General features: G+C 41.6%; 1 protein-coding gene across 1 annotated transcript in view; it reads left to right on the plus strand.

Moving 5' to 3' along the window:
• The window catches only part of sdk1a (sidekick cell adhesion molecule 1a), a gene marked incomplete at both ends in the record, with an annotated part of 322,636 nt that overhangs the window by 228,781 nt on the left and 75,941 nt on the right, over positions 1-17,914 (plus strand). The window contains 5 exons of the mRNA XM_083909607.1: positions 130-232; positions 728-898; positions 4,301-4,437; positions 6,073-6,220; positions 15,564-15,704. Of these exons, the coding sequence (XP_083765733.1) occupies positions 130-232; positions 728-898; positions 4,301-4,437; positions 6,073-6,220; positions 15,564-15,704 (700 nt within the window). The remainder of the gene's footprint in view (positions 1-129; positions 233-727; positions 899-4,300; positions 4,438-6,072; positions 6,221-15,563; positions 15,705-17,914) is intronic.

The following is a 17,914-nucleotide window of genomic DNA, read 5'->3' on the forward strand; positions in this document are numbered from 1 at the left end:
TTAAATACTTCTGGTTTATTCTGCATAGATTTTAAATTTAATGCACATGTTGTAAATAAGACAATTTGGTTTTAACCTCTAAATTATCCCTGCTCTCTCTCTCTCTCTTTTTCTTTCGTTCTTTTGCAGGTCGTACAGTCATTTCTGTGCCTCCTACGGATCAGCGTGTTATCAAAGGAACCACTGCTACTCTGGCCTGTAATGCTACACATGACTCCAGAGTCAATATTAGGTCAGTCATTATCTTTATCACACATGAACAAACTTGTTTTATGAACATGTGATACTCCGTTATGTACTATGAATGCATACAGTATAGATTTATCCATCCATCCATTATCTACCGCTTTATCCTCCACCAGAGGGTCGCGTGGGGTGCTGTGCCTATCTCAGCTGACATAGGGCGATAGTTGGGGTACACCCTGGACAGCTCGCCAGTCCATCAAAGGGCCACATATAGAGACAAACAACCATTCACTCACACTCTCACACCTAGGGTCAATTCAGAGTGACCAATTCACCTAATCCCCATATCGCATGTTTTTGGACTGTGGGAGGAAGCCGGAGAACCCGGAGAAAACCCACGCACACACGGGGAGAACATGCAAACTCCTTGCAGAAAGGCCCTTGTTCCGAGAGAGTGCAAGAGTGCTGACCACTACACCAACTGTGGGCCCCCAGTATAGATTTATATATGATAATGTTTTATCTTACCTCTCTGTTGCAGCTACAAGTGGGACCGCGGCGGTGTGCCGGTCCTTTCGACCAGTGGCCGAGTTTCTGTCCGCCACGGCACACTCACGATCGGCCAGACATGGTCAGGTGACATTGGGGATTACACCTGCACCGTGACATCACAGGCCGGCAACGATTCTCTCTCCGCACGCCTCGAAGTTATGTGAGTGGTATCCATCTTGTTTTTTTATTAAATAGCACAGTGTGGCGCTTGACAGACATCCATTCAAATAAACAAAACCTTGAATCACTTTCTTTGTATGAGATTTGACCCGACCAATAATTGTGCAGCAGTTATAAAGGAAAACAGTCAAGCCATAGCTAGTAATCAGAGTGATTAAATGTGTATGTGTGAGTGGCTGAGGAGAATTGCTCAAGGTTAAAATAGAAAAAGATGATAACTGACTTAGCAGAATATGATTCAGTTGACATAGCAGACAGGTCATTTGGCACTCTGCAAAAATGAAAAGTATTAGTGCCATCTTAATTCAGTGTTTGCTGATTAAATAATTGCTTGTTTTCAGTAACAGCCACATTCTATTATGAGGCAGATATTCTGGACACCAAATACCTGTCAATACCAATAAAAATGCAAGTATGAGTTGTTATTATTAGCGGCTTACTGTGCTGTAACACCAAGCCTGTATTAAGTTTTGTCAGGAAAATTGTTACATTTCATGCGTTTGCGTGGATATTTTCCGGTGGACACATTCCGACACATGTAACGCAACGTGTGTCCGGTATGAGCGTGCATTCCTGATGCTCAGATGCTCCACGCATGTCTTTAAGTGTTTCCCACTCCATCACACAGCCTCATTACAGCCGCAAGAGAACACCGTTTGTCAGGTAGTGCACTTGTACAATATAGTTATTATGGAAACCACTTATTTTTATTACGGTACGTGAGATCGAACATGAGTCCACAGCCTTCTGAATTATGGAAAGACAAGAGGTTACTCATGTCAAACTCTGAGGGAGTGAGTGGGTTTCTGTTTATGGCTGTGTGTAAATACATGAGCAATATAGGGACATACATACGTGTGTGTGTGTGTGTGTATGTGTGTGTGTGTGTGCATGTGCGTGTGCGTGTGCGTGTGACTGACATTCTCGTTAGCTCAGTATCAACAGGTCACAGAGGGTAACAGACGCTGGCGTCTGAGGAGACAGTCTAATTACCAGCAGGTTATTGGTTCAGCTCCCATAAGACCCATCCATGTGTTGGTGAGCAAGTGTCTGTGTGTGTGTGTGTGGGAGATGTGTGAAGGTAGAGGCGCTCACATTCTCCATTAATTAATACGATCATGTCAACTCGGAAAAAGAAACATCACTTCCATTCCTTGTTGCGTCTCCTTGTGCTTACTACTCTCCTTCCCTCTCTAATATTAGTCTTCATTCATCTCTCCTTTCTTTCACGCTCACTGTTTGGCCCTAATTTTCTGGCTTAATGGTCCACTTGAATATTAAAATGCAAAGAGAGAAAAAAACAAAAACACTGAAGCAGTTTTAACTTGGTGTCATATCTGATGAAGTTGGAGTCGGCAGTTTGTCAGAACAGACCCCCTCGAGTACAATGTTCACACATCCATGACTGTATTAATTAATAAGTAATCAGCAATGGACTTGTGAATATGAGATTCAGCTAGTGTGGTAGCGTGGGCATAAGGGACCATGTCTTTCATCATGCTTTCATTTTAAATATATTTATATTGTTCTTTTATGTGCTCTGTAAATATCCTCGCTCCTGTTATAACATAGATGGAAACTGAGCTTTGCTTCCCCTTCCTTCTCCTGCTGTAAGCCGACTGTTTTTAAAGAGAGTTACGATGCACTAAATTCAGCGCAAACAAAATGTCTGGACAGCGTTTTGCTTTTATGCATATGTCTCTGTTGCTTTCTTTGTTATCAACATGGCAGGAATGCACAAATGTCTGGAGAGATTTTTTTTTTATTTTAATAGATGTCGTAGCATATGTTTGTACCACGGTGGTGCGCATACGGAAAATAGATCTCCATAAAAATGTCAAGCGCTGCCATATTTAAAAGGTAGTGCCCACTGGAACTGGTTTTGGACCAGATCTATGAACGAGCCTGAGTGTCTGAGCCAGTTACTGTGTTGTCCCACACATATCTACTCATGAAAAAGCAAAAAAAAAAAAAAAGCTGTCTCATTGAACATCTTGGCACTTTGTTACAGACTTGGTGATGAGATAAAAAATCCATAAATGATTAATGACATGGCCTGATACACTCAATCTGTCTAGTTGTACTGTAGATGTTAATGAGATAGTAGTTTCACACATTGGGGAATTCACTTATTACCATCTTTTCCAGGTTGGACGAGACGAGACGTTAGAATAGCTTAGCAAAAAGACACAGAGAAACACCCACTTTTTTAAATTAATTTTATGTATATATTTTTAAATCCATACACAAATGTACGTTATGTTTTCCTTGGCTATTTTGTGCTTGAATAGTTATTTCTCAAGTCTCTGCTGGTTCCTATTCCAAATATCTAACGCCTCATGTTGGCCAACATCCTTCTAAAGCCCAATGTATACGTCTGCGTAAAGTGCTCTATAAGTAGGTTACGGAGACCCCTCTACGTCGCTGGCGAGCCTGTCGGGAAGTCTCTGCGTCGTCTCCGGCTGCACAAAATATTTTTTAAGTGTCCGTCACTCCGTCAAGAGACAACGGAGCCGGCAAGGGCTGCGATTGGTCCTCAGGACAGGCCGAGATAACGCTGCTCTGTGCGCACCGAGGGTCCACAGAGGCAGAGCTGATCACTGATGACGACGTCGCTGCCAAACTATAAATACGTCATATCTTAATACACACAGCACACGTTTAGACTCTAAATGGCTAATTTCTCACCTCAAATGATCTTAAAACTGCATTCCGGGACACAGAGAATATTTATTTCAGGTGAGAAACGGACACTGTTTCAATGTTACTCAGCTGCAACAACAACAACAGTCTTTCTCTCTCGGATGCCAGTGCTCACTGTAGCGAGAAGCACAACAACCTTGCGCAGCGACCCCTACTGATCGGGCGGAAAAATGCAGTGCGTATCCGGCAAGTATGAAGGCTCGAGGGGTCTCCGTGGTTACGCAGTCGGATAACGCATTACGCCGTCGGAGAAGTATACTCTGGCCTTAAGAATGTCACTCCCAAAGTGCATGGCAGTTGTCCTATAACTTGAACCTGTATCCACTGGAATCTTAAAATATCTCCCATTCATCATGTATGATGTGACATCAGGAGGAACAAGTCACTTGTCAGTAGAATGTGTTACTATGGATGGGCAGAGATGTGGCTTGGCTGTTCCACCCCTTCTCTCCTGTCGTTCTGCTAAGTTATGTGAACCGGCTGCTGGCTCTTGCTTCATATTCGTCACACAGACCTGACAGTAGCTTTCAATCCTCTCTTGGCAAAAACTCTCTGGTGGGGAAAAAAAAAAGGGGGGGGGGGGGGTATGCTGTACTATTCCTGTAAAGGCTCAATGCGGATAAAATCTCTGGAGAATTCACAGCACATTTTGATATTTTCTTGTCTTTGTTGTGTTCAGTGAGCTGCCGCACTCTCCCCGCTCCCTGACGGCCCGTCTCAATGACTCTGACTCCCGCTCTGTCCACCTGTCCTGGCTACGCCCCTTCGATGGGAACTCTCCTCTTCTGTACTACCTGCTGGAACTATCTGAGAACAGTACGTTTGTGTGTGTGTGTGTCTGTGTGTGTGTGTGTGTGTGTGCGTGTGTGTGTCTCCGAGCATTCTTATAGTCCCTGAGCGGCAAAGCTGCAAACAGCTGTCTACCAGGCAATGACACACACTCATTTACAAGAGGCAGACATATGGAGAATGGTGTTGCTGTGTAAATGTTCATCGTAGTTCCCTATAAATAAACTGTTATTTTCCCTCCCTCCCTAACTCCCATCTCTCTTTTTTTTTACTGTCTCTCACTCTCTCTACCACAGATGTTTTAACAGCAGGATGGCTCTCTGTCAAAAGAGAGAAATAGAGGGATGGAGAGAAAGATGAGAGGGGCTGAGGAGAGTAGAGTGACAGGTGAAATAGACTGGAGGGAAATAGCAGCTCGTTCTCTGTTTCTAAGCTGGCGAGATGGATGGATGGTTTGGTGAACAGAACATGCAGAACACTTGGCAAATGGCTGTTGGAGCTGGACTTATTGACAACATTTCAAATGTTAAAAAGTATTGTAGTTACACGTCCAGTTTTTTTTTTAAGGTGTTTTTGTGGTAGAAGTTGAGTGTGCTACCCAGAAGCATGTTTGTAAAAATCGTTTTTTGGAGCCTAAGACCTTTTATTTTTAAGGCTCCACCACATTTCTTCAGATATTGAAGCATCACGTTACTCCCCAAACCAAGAAGAACAGCTCAAAACACATAAACCCAACAATGAAACATTAAAACATCTTGACATGCTCAAGAAAGGAAGGGTTTAGCAAAGAAGTCCTCCATTTTTTTGCAGTCTGCACGCTCACTATTAGATGTAACACACGCTGGACCTTTAAGTACCTGGTAGTAAAATGGCATTTTCTATGTCATATGTTGGGCTGGTGATGTGACGTTTATGTCACCCACTGATGCTTTTACACAGATGACGTTCTCAATGGAAGCCTGAAGTTATTTTAATTTCATTTAATTGCATCGACGACATTTTTGCCACTCGATCCAGACTGTAGCATTGACCTATTTCCTTAAACAACGCAACAGTAAATGTGGCAAAGGGGGAAAAAAACAGGGTGAGATAAAAAATAAATGCAGAGAGCCCAAACATCGATTTCAGTGAAGACTGCAGCCACAGATATTGAGGAGTGGATGAGAGTTCTGTGCACACTGATTACCCATTTTGATTGCATTTGTGTTTCTATTCATTTTTTTCAGATTGTATTATAAAGTGTTCCTCCGTAAATGTTGTGTATCATCGTGTCAGACTGATTCTAATACACTCAGTGGGTTTGCCTCATATTGTACATGCACTCTCTTTCTCTCTTGGACGCAGACTTGCAGTGACAAGAGTATAAATGTCTGTTGTATCTTCAGGAAAAAGATAAGCTGGGAACAAGGTGGCAACAGTGTACAGCATCGTCTGTGTGTCTCTATAAATCCTTCTCTTCTATCTACAGTTTGCTTCTTGGATGTCCTGTGATACTTCTCCCCTTTAAGTTCTCTTTCCCCTTCACTTTCTTCTATCCTTCCTTGCTGCTTTTATCTATTCCCTTTTCTGGTATTTACTTTTGATTCATGGATCCCGGGAGTCTCTGTTTATCCTGCCTCAGCCAGATATTATCAGCCTCTTATCTTTGTTTCTTCTGTCTAGACTCACCGTGGAAGATTTACCTATCGGAGGTCAACCCTGCAGTGACTGAAGTATCAGTGGGCGGGCTCACACCTGCCCGGACGTATCAGTTCAGACTCTGCGCCGTCAATCAAGTGGGCAGGGGTCAGTACAGTGCTGAGACACAGAGGTAAGAGCACGGTGTGCACACATTCGGTAATTTACGCTCCCCTCGGACACAGAGACATCGCTTCCAGCCTTGGTGAACGCAAGCTGCATTACTATTTTACTGATGATTCCCAAAAAGGCATGAAACCATTTTTTTTATCTAGAACATGCTATGATTTGTGTGAAATAGAGTTTTATTTACCCTGTTCCATCTCTCTATAATTGACTTGGTCACACTTCCTTACACAAACTGGGAATGATTAAACTGAAACCTTTCCACCGTCAAAAGGCACAGTGTATGCTCCCACACAGACTCTCTAATGTGTGTATCTAAGTGTGTGTGTGTGTGTGTGTGTGTGTTCGTGTGTAGGTTATCATTGCTGATGAATAGGAATATGGCATTCAGCACTGGGATGAAACAGGGATGGATTTGAACAGGATGAAGAGAGCCATACATTGAGTTTAGAATCCATTTCCGTTTGCAATGAGCAATTTATATTCATCACAGCCATGCTGTACTTGTGTGTGTGTGTGTGTGTGTGTGTGAGAGAGAGAGAGGCCCTCTCTTTCCATTGAACTAAGCAGAATAAAAACAGATTAATAGTGCTGTGTGTCTGTGTGTATAAAAGGAGTGTGATGCCGACTCAAAAGCAGATAAATTGCTGTTGCAGTTATTTTATGTTTCTATGATTTGTGTGCGCATGTGTTTGCATGTTCATCCTCAGGAGACAACACGAATAAGGCCAAGTTATGATGCCATAGCACTGATGGGACTATACTAAAAGAGTGTTGGTGCAGATGTGGAGGGCTTGTTTTGTCAAAACTCTACACTGCACAACAAAACTCATGACACTTATGCATAATACAACAGATGCGACTAGTGCATTACAGAGTAGACACACTCACACACACACACAGTAAACAGGGTTTTGTCTGGATGAAGAGGCTGACCAGGCAGGTGCCAGTTGTAGTTACGCCAAATAGACCTGTTCGGCATCAACAACAGCTGCAGACGTTGCAGTCGCACATTCACACACCTCAGATTACAGTCTCCTTATACACTTTCCTTCTCAGCTTGTCATACTTTATTTTCCATTGTTCGCTTTTTCCGACTCTGAATCTTTCTGTCGCTCTGTTCTTCTTTTATTCAAAGCGGTTGAATGTTTCCTATTTTCTGTCATTACACCTCTTCTGTGTGAACCAATGTATTGTTTGGGTCCAACAGTCGTTCTGCTGCCTAGTCTATTGTGCAGAGGCTGTTTGTTAGAGGCTCGGGAGAGTAGAGTGGATTGATCCTCTTCAAATGAATGACTGGCAGAAAGACAAGTCATCACCGGTCAGTGCATCACACCAGATGGACACCTCTCCACTTCATTGTGGGTTTCATACATAACCACATGCACTTTGCTTCTCATCTGCTGGAGGCTTGCCTGGATAAAACATGATGAGTCGCCGTTGCCAAGGCTCGTACTACACTTGACACACAGGGAGAACGAGGCAGGGTAAAGAGTCCTGTGGAAGCGTGGTGCGCCAAATGAGAGGGCTGACAAAAAAGAAAAAAAAAAAGCTGTAATGTGGACAGAGCAAGGGAACAGCACAGCGAGTGAAGAAGAAGCTTGGAATATTGATGACAAAAAGCCCTTATTAAAGTTTGAACATCCAGCTGCTGCTACACTCTCCCACTTTGTTCTTATCCTGATTACGATCTTTAACATAACAGAATAAATTCATGCACTTTTTTTGCCCTGCCTTCCTGTTTTTGCTTCTCCCTTTTACCCGGGCGCTGTTTTACAAGGAGATGCGAACGTCCTCTCTGAGTACATGAATATGATCACGCTTGAAAAACAAAACCTCTTTCTATGAATCCAGCCATACCATCTGGAGTGTCACATATACAGGGCTTTACATCAAAACTCACACCATTACAATCTATAAAGAGGATGCATTAACAGAGGATAGACAGATTATGAGTTAATGCCTTGAACTCTGCACATCATCACTACTTTAAAGCATCAGTTTCATGTTCTCTTTGCTTTTACTCATAATTCACCTCTCGGTGTGCGATAACAATTCTGAATTGTCTAAACGCAGCAAGGATATACAAGCCTAATGTACATGTAAATGTGTCCCGAGCTTCATAGAGTAAACATTTAAAGATGTGTCCTTTTTCCTTTCAAATATCGAACCTGTACATATGTGGTTAAATATGCCCCTAAGGGTACTTTTAGCATAATGATTCATTTATGTAGTTTATGCTATAGTGCAGAAACATCAAGACAATTGCAGAGAAAAAAAGAACGCACAGAGAAAGCCTCTGCCACAGCAAGAATATTACACGCTTTTTCAAAAGTGTAGATTCTCCAGACACCAACGATATAGGCAGGACATACTGTAAAACTACACAAAAACGTCATGTAAATTGGACTCGGCTCATTACGGCATGCTATAAATAAAATATATACCGTTTTTTTTTATTATTCGTAGGGTGCCACGAAATAAAAACGCAGGTTTATAAGCTGTAAAATGTACAGCACATTACTGTGAGCCTGAAAAATGAATAAAAGATCCCATGATGATGGAATCTCCCCTGAAATATATATTCAATTATTGTAATGTCGTCGTTAGATGTCATGGACTTTCATATAAAGTTTATTTTCTCGGGAATTTATTAGAAGGAACAACATGGACAGTGTTGTTGGGTTTAGAGAACAACTTAACAACTTGTGTGTCTCCAGTGGGTCCTTTTTTTGTCTCCGACAGCGGGAGCAAGATGTCGATAAAGATACAGTCAGAGGCGGTTGTTGTTGTTGTTGTGCTGTGCCATAAGAAGCACCCCTACTGTGAAAAACATGACAGATACGAGAAGAACAATATTCTCTCCATTGTAGTTGATTCAGAATAACGTAGTGCCTTAAAATCGAGTTGTGTTTTGTTTTTTTGTTGTTTTTTTTGTATGTAGCAAAGTGAGAGCAACACTCGCAGAGGTGCAGTATAAATGTGGCTGTTGTGTTTCTATTGCCGCCCTGCTGTGAAATCAGTTTTAACATAATGACAAGTTTAAGATGGAAAAAAAAAAAACGATCTCCTTTTTTTCCCCAGCTTTAATCAAGCGATAGCTCATGACAGTCTGTGACATGTTGTGATTATTTCCTCACTAACCCCCTTAGCAGTCATATAATCACAGCGTAATATGGAACTGCGAGAAGGAAAAAGCAATTTTGCAGTGATATATGGGTATTATATCACATCGAGCAAACAATTAGATTGTTGGATTTGAGCTGTCTGTTTTATGAGAGTTGTTTCAGACATTTCAGGAAGATCACAAATGACAAACTTCTCCAGTGCCGTAAGGGTTTTCAGGAGTGTATTAAATGGTGGTGGACTGACTCTTGTCGTTAGGTTTTCACAACGAAATATGTGAACTTTTTGTAAAACGATGATTATGACACGTTCTAGGCCAGAGCTCTCACGCCACACAGTGTTGTTTTCGTCATTTCGATGACGATGACGAAATCTTTTCGTTGACGCCACTTTTTTCATGACGATAACGAGACGGTGATGAGATAAACGTGGCTCTTTGATGACTAAAACATGACGAGACTTCTGTGAGTTTTCATTGACGAGACGAGAATGGACGAAAATGTCAGTGGGTGGTCTGTCAGACGTTTAAAACGCATGACATTTCTGCTTATTGTGCGCGTCAATTTCCTAGTTAGGGTGTGGTGATCTCACGTTCCAGAGCTTTTGTTGTTTTTTTCGGCCAATCACCTGACGGTCACGGAGAAAGCACATGGCTACTCAGTATGCACGTACCAAGCTGCTTCTTCTGAGCGAGCATAAGTTAGCAGGACGTTTGATATTCGCTGGATATTCGTTTTCAAAACACATTTTCTCAATCTACAAATAGATATTTTCTCATTCTGATTGCTGTAGTAGTTGCCAATGGTAGACAGCTACTTACTACAAGTAACGTTTTGTTGATATTTGCCATTATTGTGAAACAGTATGAAATTACATTTTTTAAATATTCACCAAAAGTCAACAAAAATATATTTTCTGATTCTGATTGCTGTAGTAGTTGCCAATGGTAGGCAGCTACTTACTACAGATGAGGTTTTGTTGATATCTGCCATTATTGTGAAACAGTATGAAATTAAATATTTTAAAAATTCACCAAAAATCAATAAAAATATATTTTCTCATTCTGATCGCTGTAGTAGTTGCCAATGGTAGGCGGCTACTTACTACAGATGAGGTTTTGTTGATATCTGCCATTATTGTGAAACAGTATGAAATTAAATATTTTAAAAATTCACCAAAAATCAATAAAAATATATTTTCTCATTCTGATCGCTGTAGTAGTTGCCAATGGTAGGCGGCTACTTACTACAGGTGAAGCAGATATCAACAAAACTTCACCTGTAGTAAGAAGCTGCCTACCGTTTGTCAATCAACAAATATCTATTTGTTGATTGAGAAAATGTGTTTCGAAAACGAATATCCAGCGAATATCAAACGTCCTGCTAACTTATGCACGCAGTGTGTGTGTGTGTGTGTGTGTGTGTGTGTGTGTTCACCGTTGAATGAAGATGGATAAGGAAACCCACAAAAGGGCTGAACTGTGGCTGTACTTCTTAACAAAGACAAACACTTTTGCTCGATGAGTGGACTCGTTAGCATTTTAAGCTAGCGAACGTGTTAGCAAACAACAAGCAGATGGATTATTTAGCGGCGGAAAGAAACCAGGACATGACAATAACTAAATAGTTAGTAGTCAAGTAGTAGTGGCCATGTTTACATTCAGTGACGACGTGGTCATCTCTGTGTGTTATAATAGCCAATCTGCAAGCTCACAATGTGTTGCACTTATAGGTCTGCTGCTATTTTCACAACTTATGTGTGACACTGCCCAACAACAATCTCCAATACTTATTGACCTAAATAAATTTGTTAAAAGACTATACTTCTTTTTTCGACTAAAACTAGACTAAAACCCTTTTGAGTTTTCGTCGACTAAAACTGGACTAAAACTATCACATATAGAAGTGACTAAAATGTGACTTAAACTAATAAGCATTTTCGTCCAAAAGACTAAGACTAAATCTAAGATTGTTGTCAAAAACAACACTGACGCCACACACAACACTTCTCACGATGAGAAGTGATAAAATTCACTGCACATCTATGAAACGATGATGCGGAAGGCAGATTACTCTGCGTAGTCCATTCATACAGTGTGTCTTGAATAAGCAACCTATCCAAAAGCCAATCCGAAATGTATTTATTGTTGCCGGGTGAAGTCTGAAAATAGGTTTCCGCTTTGAGCACTCGTTTCATGAAAGTGCAGAATGCATGCACAGGTTTCAGACGAGATGGAAGTGAAAGAGCACGGTCAGGTAATCACTTCAATTATATCACTTCATTCATTATACAACGCTGCTTATTAAAGTGTAAATTTGAAGTGTAAAGAGTAAAATGAACTAATCTGAAAAAGGCAAAAAATAAATTTATTTAATTTAGTGGAATTTGTCCTTTATTAGATTAACATATTATTAGAATACTGATTTATGTGCAGTGTTTTATCTCCAAACATTGGAGAACCACTGTTCTAGTTCATTTATCCATCAGTGACGATTGCTCTACAAGGGAAGCTCAACTTCCTCTCAAATGTGGTCAAGTTATGTTCTGTGTTGTGTTTACATTTCAACAATAAACGTGCGGTGTCACTAATTCGTTCAGAATCAGCTGTTTATCGTGGACGACGGATCATTTTACGTGATTTTGCTATTCCTGCAGCAGCCTCCGCGTTAAAACCACTTGAAGCTCAGCTTCAACGACACAGAAAAGGTGATTGGACAAATGCTGCAAAAATGTCACTTCCACAGAAGCTCGGCTTCTCTGGGAGTCAGAGAATCCACTTAAGGGCCAGATTCTGAAAATATGTTGATGTTTATTTTCACCGTTACTGTGGATAATTGACGCTTACACTCATCGATTACTCATTGTTTGAGAATTCCCTGCTGATGGGTCTTAAATTACAGATAAACTGATGGACCTCTTGTTTTGATCCAGGTCATTAGTGTCTCCCAGCAACACAGATATAATCATTGTACATGGACACAAACTACTTGTATTATTGTTTGTTTTAAAGATGGGACAGTAAGTAAACAGGAGGAGGAGCTGTTAAAACCATCAAGTAAATCATTGCAGTTGACTTTGCATTGACTTATGTCCTTACATGTGACACCTGTGACATTTGAATGGCCTTGACCCATCGTTGCTGGTGTGCAGTGAAGGAAAATGTCACTGACGTAACCATAAATGCCGTATTTATTTGCGGTAGAAACACAAGACACAAGTCACAACGGGATTTAAATAATTTTCTTTGTGAGTATCCACAAAGATTCTCCATTTCCTCGACAGAGTCTCTTTAGTGTGTCAGCCTCCTCTATTACTGCTGCTTTTAACCTCCAGCAAAGCAGCACAACATTTTAAAGTAAACAAGCCTAAAAGGGTAAGGACAAGAAGAGAATACACTCATTTATCCAGCTGGTTGTAACCATTCGCATCACATCTGGGACCTCTTGCTTTCCAGTTTTTTATGATGATTATTATTATTATAATATTACCTCTATTCATAAGACTCTACTTTTTAACTCCTTCTGGACCTAAATTTTACCACCCTGTTTGAATGCAGGCAGACTTAACATTGCGCTAACGCCATTAAATTTAAGAGCCGTTGTGCACATGGATTTAGTGGGAAAGCCAGTGGCCACTAAACTCTGCAGAGTGACACAGATAGGAACTTTTGTAATTCACACACAGACACACATACACACACTTTATAAATCAACACAATTACAACACAATTAAAAAATATCTACTTCATGAATGACACCTATAAAGAACTACTGGGTACAGTACCATAACATGTCTGCAGGGGGAGCCCCAGAGCGAAAGGTGTGTGAAACACCAGGGCTGGAAAACGGGTTTTGTATTGAGGACCTCTGTTAAAAACAGAGTATAGCATGTTTACAACCGATGGAAGTGATTTTAATGAAAACAAAGTGAGGACCGACCAAAATGTCCTCACTTTGTAAAAACGACCTCACTTTGTTGGTTAAAAACCCTCACTGGTCCTCAGTATGCCGCAAGTACAAGAACACACACACACACACACACACACACACACACACACACACACACACACACACACACACACTTTCACTCACACACCAGAAAATATGTACAGCCACAGAAAATGGCCTCCTTTCCTTAACAATAATGGACAGAGAGTGTGTGTCAACCAGTTTCCGTGCTGTGTTTTGTCACAGTACATGTATGGATGTGTTGTTCATAGCTGTTAACTGTGTGGATGTGGGGTTGGGTGTTTTTTTTTATATATATACACTATTTTAATCTCCTGTGTGAAACTGATGTCCTCACACTGAACCCACTGGAAGGGAATTAAGGCAATCCACAAAGAGTTTCTGCTATCAAGTCAAAGTGTGTTCCTATATGTGTTTTTCATTTAGAGTCAAAGAGTGAATGACCGCAGCTGCTCAGTGCTGGGTTTGTGTAGTGTGAGTTTGTGTAAGTGCATTAATGTGTGCCATCAATTTCGGTCAAAAGCAGTGGCATAGTTGAGGATTATATATACCCCATTTCCAGACGGCTACACTAATGCCCATCTCATTCACACAAGGCCCATTAGCCTATGTGTGTGTGTGTGTGTGTGTAGCTGTGTACGCCTGCAGCACCTGGTGCTGTCTCACAGTGCCTAACCTAATGGAAGTAAAGCACAGCTGTAAAACCACTGGCCTGTGCCATATATCCGCCTGCACAAGTCTCCGGCTAACAGCTTTCACACCCCTACTTTCACACAAACACACACATATATAGATGTGCACACACTTTTATAGGCGCATACAGGTTCAGACACAAATACAGAGCCATACCACAGCTAATGGCTCAATAGCTTATAGAGAATCATTCAGGGAGAGATGGGGCACAGAGGGGGAAGTGAGAGTAGCTGGAGAGGGAAGGTAATGTAAATCTCCAGGCATAATCCATGGAAGGGAAAAGAGCATCGGATGTAGCAGTCTGTCTTAAGCGGGGAGGAGTTTGTTAATGTGTGTGCATGTGTGTGGGCTTGCACATATGGCTCTGATTACATTAGCTGAGCTGCTTACACTAAAGCCAGAGGCTGACCAGCTCAGTCTCTGTGCTTTATCAACCATTCAGAGCAGGGAGCATTAATCATGGGTTGAGGGTGTGAGCGTGAGAGTGTGTGTGTGTGTTTGGGGGGGGGGGGTACATAGAAGGGAATGAGGGAAGAAGATGAGTAGGCGATAGAAGGATGAAATAATTGAGGCCAAAGGACGTGATGGAGGAAAGGTGAGAGTTTGCAGATGGGGAAAGGGGAAAAAAAGTGGAAGTAGTTCAAAATGTCAAAGGAAAGATGGTGAAAATTGTTAAGAGTGACAGAAGAGCAGAGAGAGGTATAGATCATCCTGTCCCACTGGAAATAAAAAAAAAAAAAAGGCTCATTTACTACTAATAGTAATTTAACTCTGTTGCTGGTCTATTGGGGCAATTGTGGTTGCTCTGAGGTTAGTATAGAAACTGCCCTGACAAAAACTGCTGGAGTAGAAATTAATAGTGGTAAGAAAACCTCAAGTTAAACAAAATTATAAACAGTGACCTGCGACATGAGGAGAACAAATGCAAATTGGTTTCTCTCTGCAGCCAGTGAGTAAAACCCATTCTGAGTTCATGAATGCTTTCACATTTGTTGTTTTAAACCCTCAGTGTCAGCTTGATCATTGCGTGGAGAAATCCCCTGGTGCACTGGAAGTGATACATTAAATGTTTACATCACCGGCAGCAGCAGCAGCAACAGCAGTTTGTTTGAAATAAATGAACAATATCGGCCGTGATGAAAAATAAATTCATTCGCTGAAATAGCAAGATACATATGGAGACTGAGGAATGAGAAACACGAGGGGAGAAGGCATCAGAGGTGGTAAAGTTTGGAAATGAGGCTCTGTAATAAGCAGTTTCATGTGTCATTCCAGTGATGAACATGATCATTTGTTTGCTGCCCGACTGCCCCCCCCCCCCCTCACTAGATAACACGAAGATACTTAGGGAGGAGGAATTCTATAAAATTCCCTTTTAATCTGCTTAAGTAGTGCACTCTCCCTGCGTAAATGATCCATACATCTGCACTTGCACATCAGCAATACTGATATTCTCATTATACGACCCCTAATCAAATTCATTTGTTTCTCCTATTCTCTTTGTGTGTGTGTGTGTGTGTGTGTGTGTGTGTGTGTGTGTGTGTGTGTGTGTGTGTGTATTAGATTGATGCTCAGAGAGGAGGCACCCAGTGCACCTCCAAAGAATATCGTGGCCAGCGGGCGTACAAACCAGTCCATCATGGTCCAGTGGCAGCCTCCACCAGAACCCCAGCTAAATGGAGTCCTTCGAGGATATGTGCTCAGGTATGTGTACACACTACATATATGCATTTGTGGCATCAGTTCAATGTTTTTTTTTTTTTACTTTGGTTTTGTGGGTAGTTGTCCATGTATGTGTTTTAAAGGTCCAGTGTGTAATTATTAGTGACATCTCATGGTGAGGCTGCAGAATGCAACAAAGTACGTCAAGGCCACTGTCTCACCCTCACCCAATGGTGCTTTTCTACTATACAGTTGTGGTACGGCTCTATGCGGCACGGCTCGACTCTGCCTGGTTTGGGTCGTTTTCCATTACCGTAGTACTGCCTCAATGTGGGCGGAGTCATCATACTACAGCTGGAGTGCAGACACTGTTTGACACAGTCACTGAATTCAAATACAGCAGAAGCGGTTGTGATTCGGCTCACGATCACCGGCTTTCAGCAGCGCTGTCGCTAAATACACCCTGTGTGAAATTTTCTTGCTAAATGTTTAATCTGATCAATAGTTCAGCATTGTTCAGTTTGATTCATGTGTTGGACGTTGTACTCATGACTCTTACAGTGACGGCGCTCTCTGACTAATCTCTGACCAGACTGTTGACTCGACATTTTAGTGTCTTGTTAGTCCCAGCTTGCTTGGAACCCCCCGGATTTCAGTTACAGGTTCTGCTTCGTCCTCTGCCCAGCGGCAATCCCCACCGGGGCACGTTGCAGCAGCGGCGCGGTGCCTTGGGAGCCAGCGGTATTCACGGACGATCACGCGATAATCTCGAACAGACCCGATTTTCCGAGATCCCGCGATAGACTGTGTGTATAAAGGAAACAACAACAACACAGCTTCTTTCATTCTCCGACGTGGAAGAACTGTTGATCTGGTGTCATAAACGGTTTTATGTTTCTCCACTTCAACAATCAGTCTCTCGTCGTTCATTATGACTCCCCGAGACGCGCTGATTAATTGACTGTTTACCTGGTAGCACCGGTCACGACGTAATGTTGATGTGAAGTTGTTATAGGCTATATGACCTGCGTATTGTCTTTTATTTTGAAAGGGGGGCCGAAATGTTTTACTTTGAGTCTGTGGCGCACTTCCTGTCTGGTGCGATCTGCTCTGTTGAAATTTACATGGTTCAGCAGCGTGCCACCTATCGAAAGCGCTTCGGCGCGGCGAGCCGCTCCTGGGACGCTGCTGAGACGTTATGCAGCGCACCCAGTGGAAATGCTCTCATTGATTAGAATGGAAGCTATTTGCAACGGCGACCATGGCATGCTGTAACGCGTCCAGTGGAAATCGGGGTTTAGCCAGAGCAGGTACTAAAAAAGCACCACTATCACTAATGGTAAAGTAGAAAGCAAAAAAAGCCAAAAAAACAGTGCTGTATAGTGGAAAAGTGCCATAAGTAGATCCATTCTTTTATGTTTCCATCGTAAGATCCCACCCGTAGAAATCTGTCAGAATAAGCTTTTTCTTGATATTATATAAATTAAAAAATGTTTTACTTTAGAGTGATTTTGCACTTATACCAACATGTGTATGAGTGTTGTATTCAGTTTCTGCTAATGACCCCTCATTAATGTTACACACGTAAATTCAAATTGTAAAGAGGTTTGATTACGTAGTAACTTCACTTATTCAGTTGGTAACTGCACACATGTGAGCCAACTGATGGTATGCTCTCACTAAAGATAATAAAACTATGTCCACAGGATTTCATTTATTTAATAAGAAGATAATGAAGGTAACTAAAGCTCTCTGAGCCAATCAGCTTGCTGCTGGCTATTCAACAATCTCATTAGGATGCCTCCATTTTGGAGGAGTTCAGGCCATAACAGAGAAAGTTGTATAGAAAGTGAAACTATGCTACACAACTAATAAGCTGAGGTAGCTGTGATTTTGTTTTGCCTCAAAGGTCAGCGTTGTCAAGATTGCTTGCTGTGAAATGAATCCAACCCTCAACATAAAATATTTGTGTGGGCAGCGAGAGCGAGACTGAGGTCTCTGAGCTAAAAACAGCAATTACCATGGGAACAGTCAAAAACAGTATATTCTAATAGTGTGCTAATCCTCTTTGAAGGATTTGTGAATAAAACATCTGGGAACATGCAAACTCTCACTTACAGTACTGTATATTTTATATCTCTGTATGTTCTTTATTAATCCTGGCAGGAGCAACTGTAAGGAAACCAAATTTTCCCATTTGAGTATTTCTGGTTGTTATCAAGTGTTAGATCTTTTTTAGAGTTTTGTTGTTG

Source organism: Microchirus variegatus (assembly GCF_963457635.1).
Source record: "Microchirus variegatus genome assembly, chromosome: 23".
NCBI lineage: Eukaryota > Metazoa > Chordata > Actinopteri > Pleuronectiformes > Soleidae > Microchirus > Microchirus variegatus.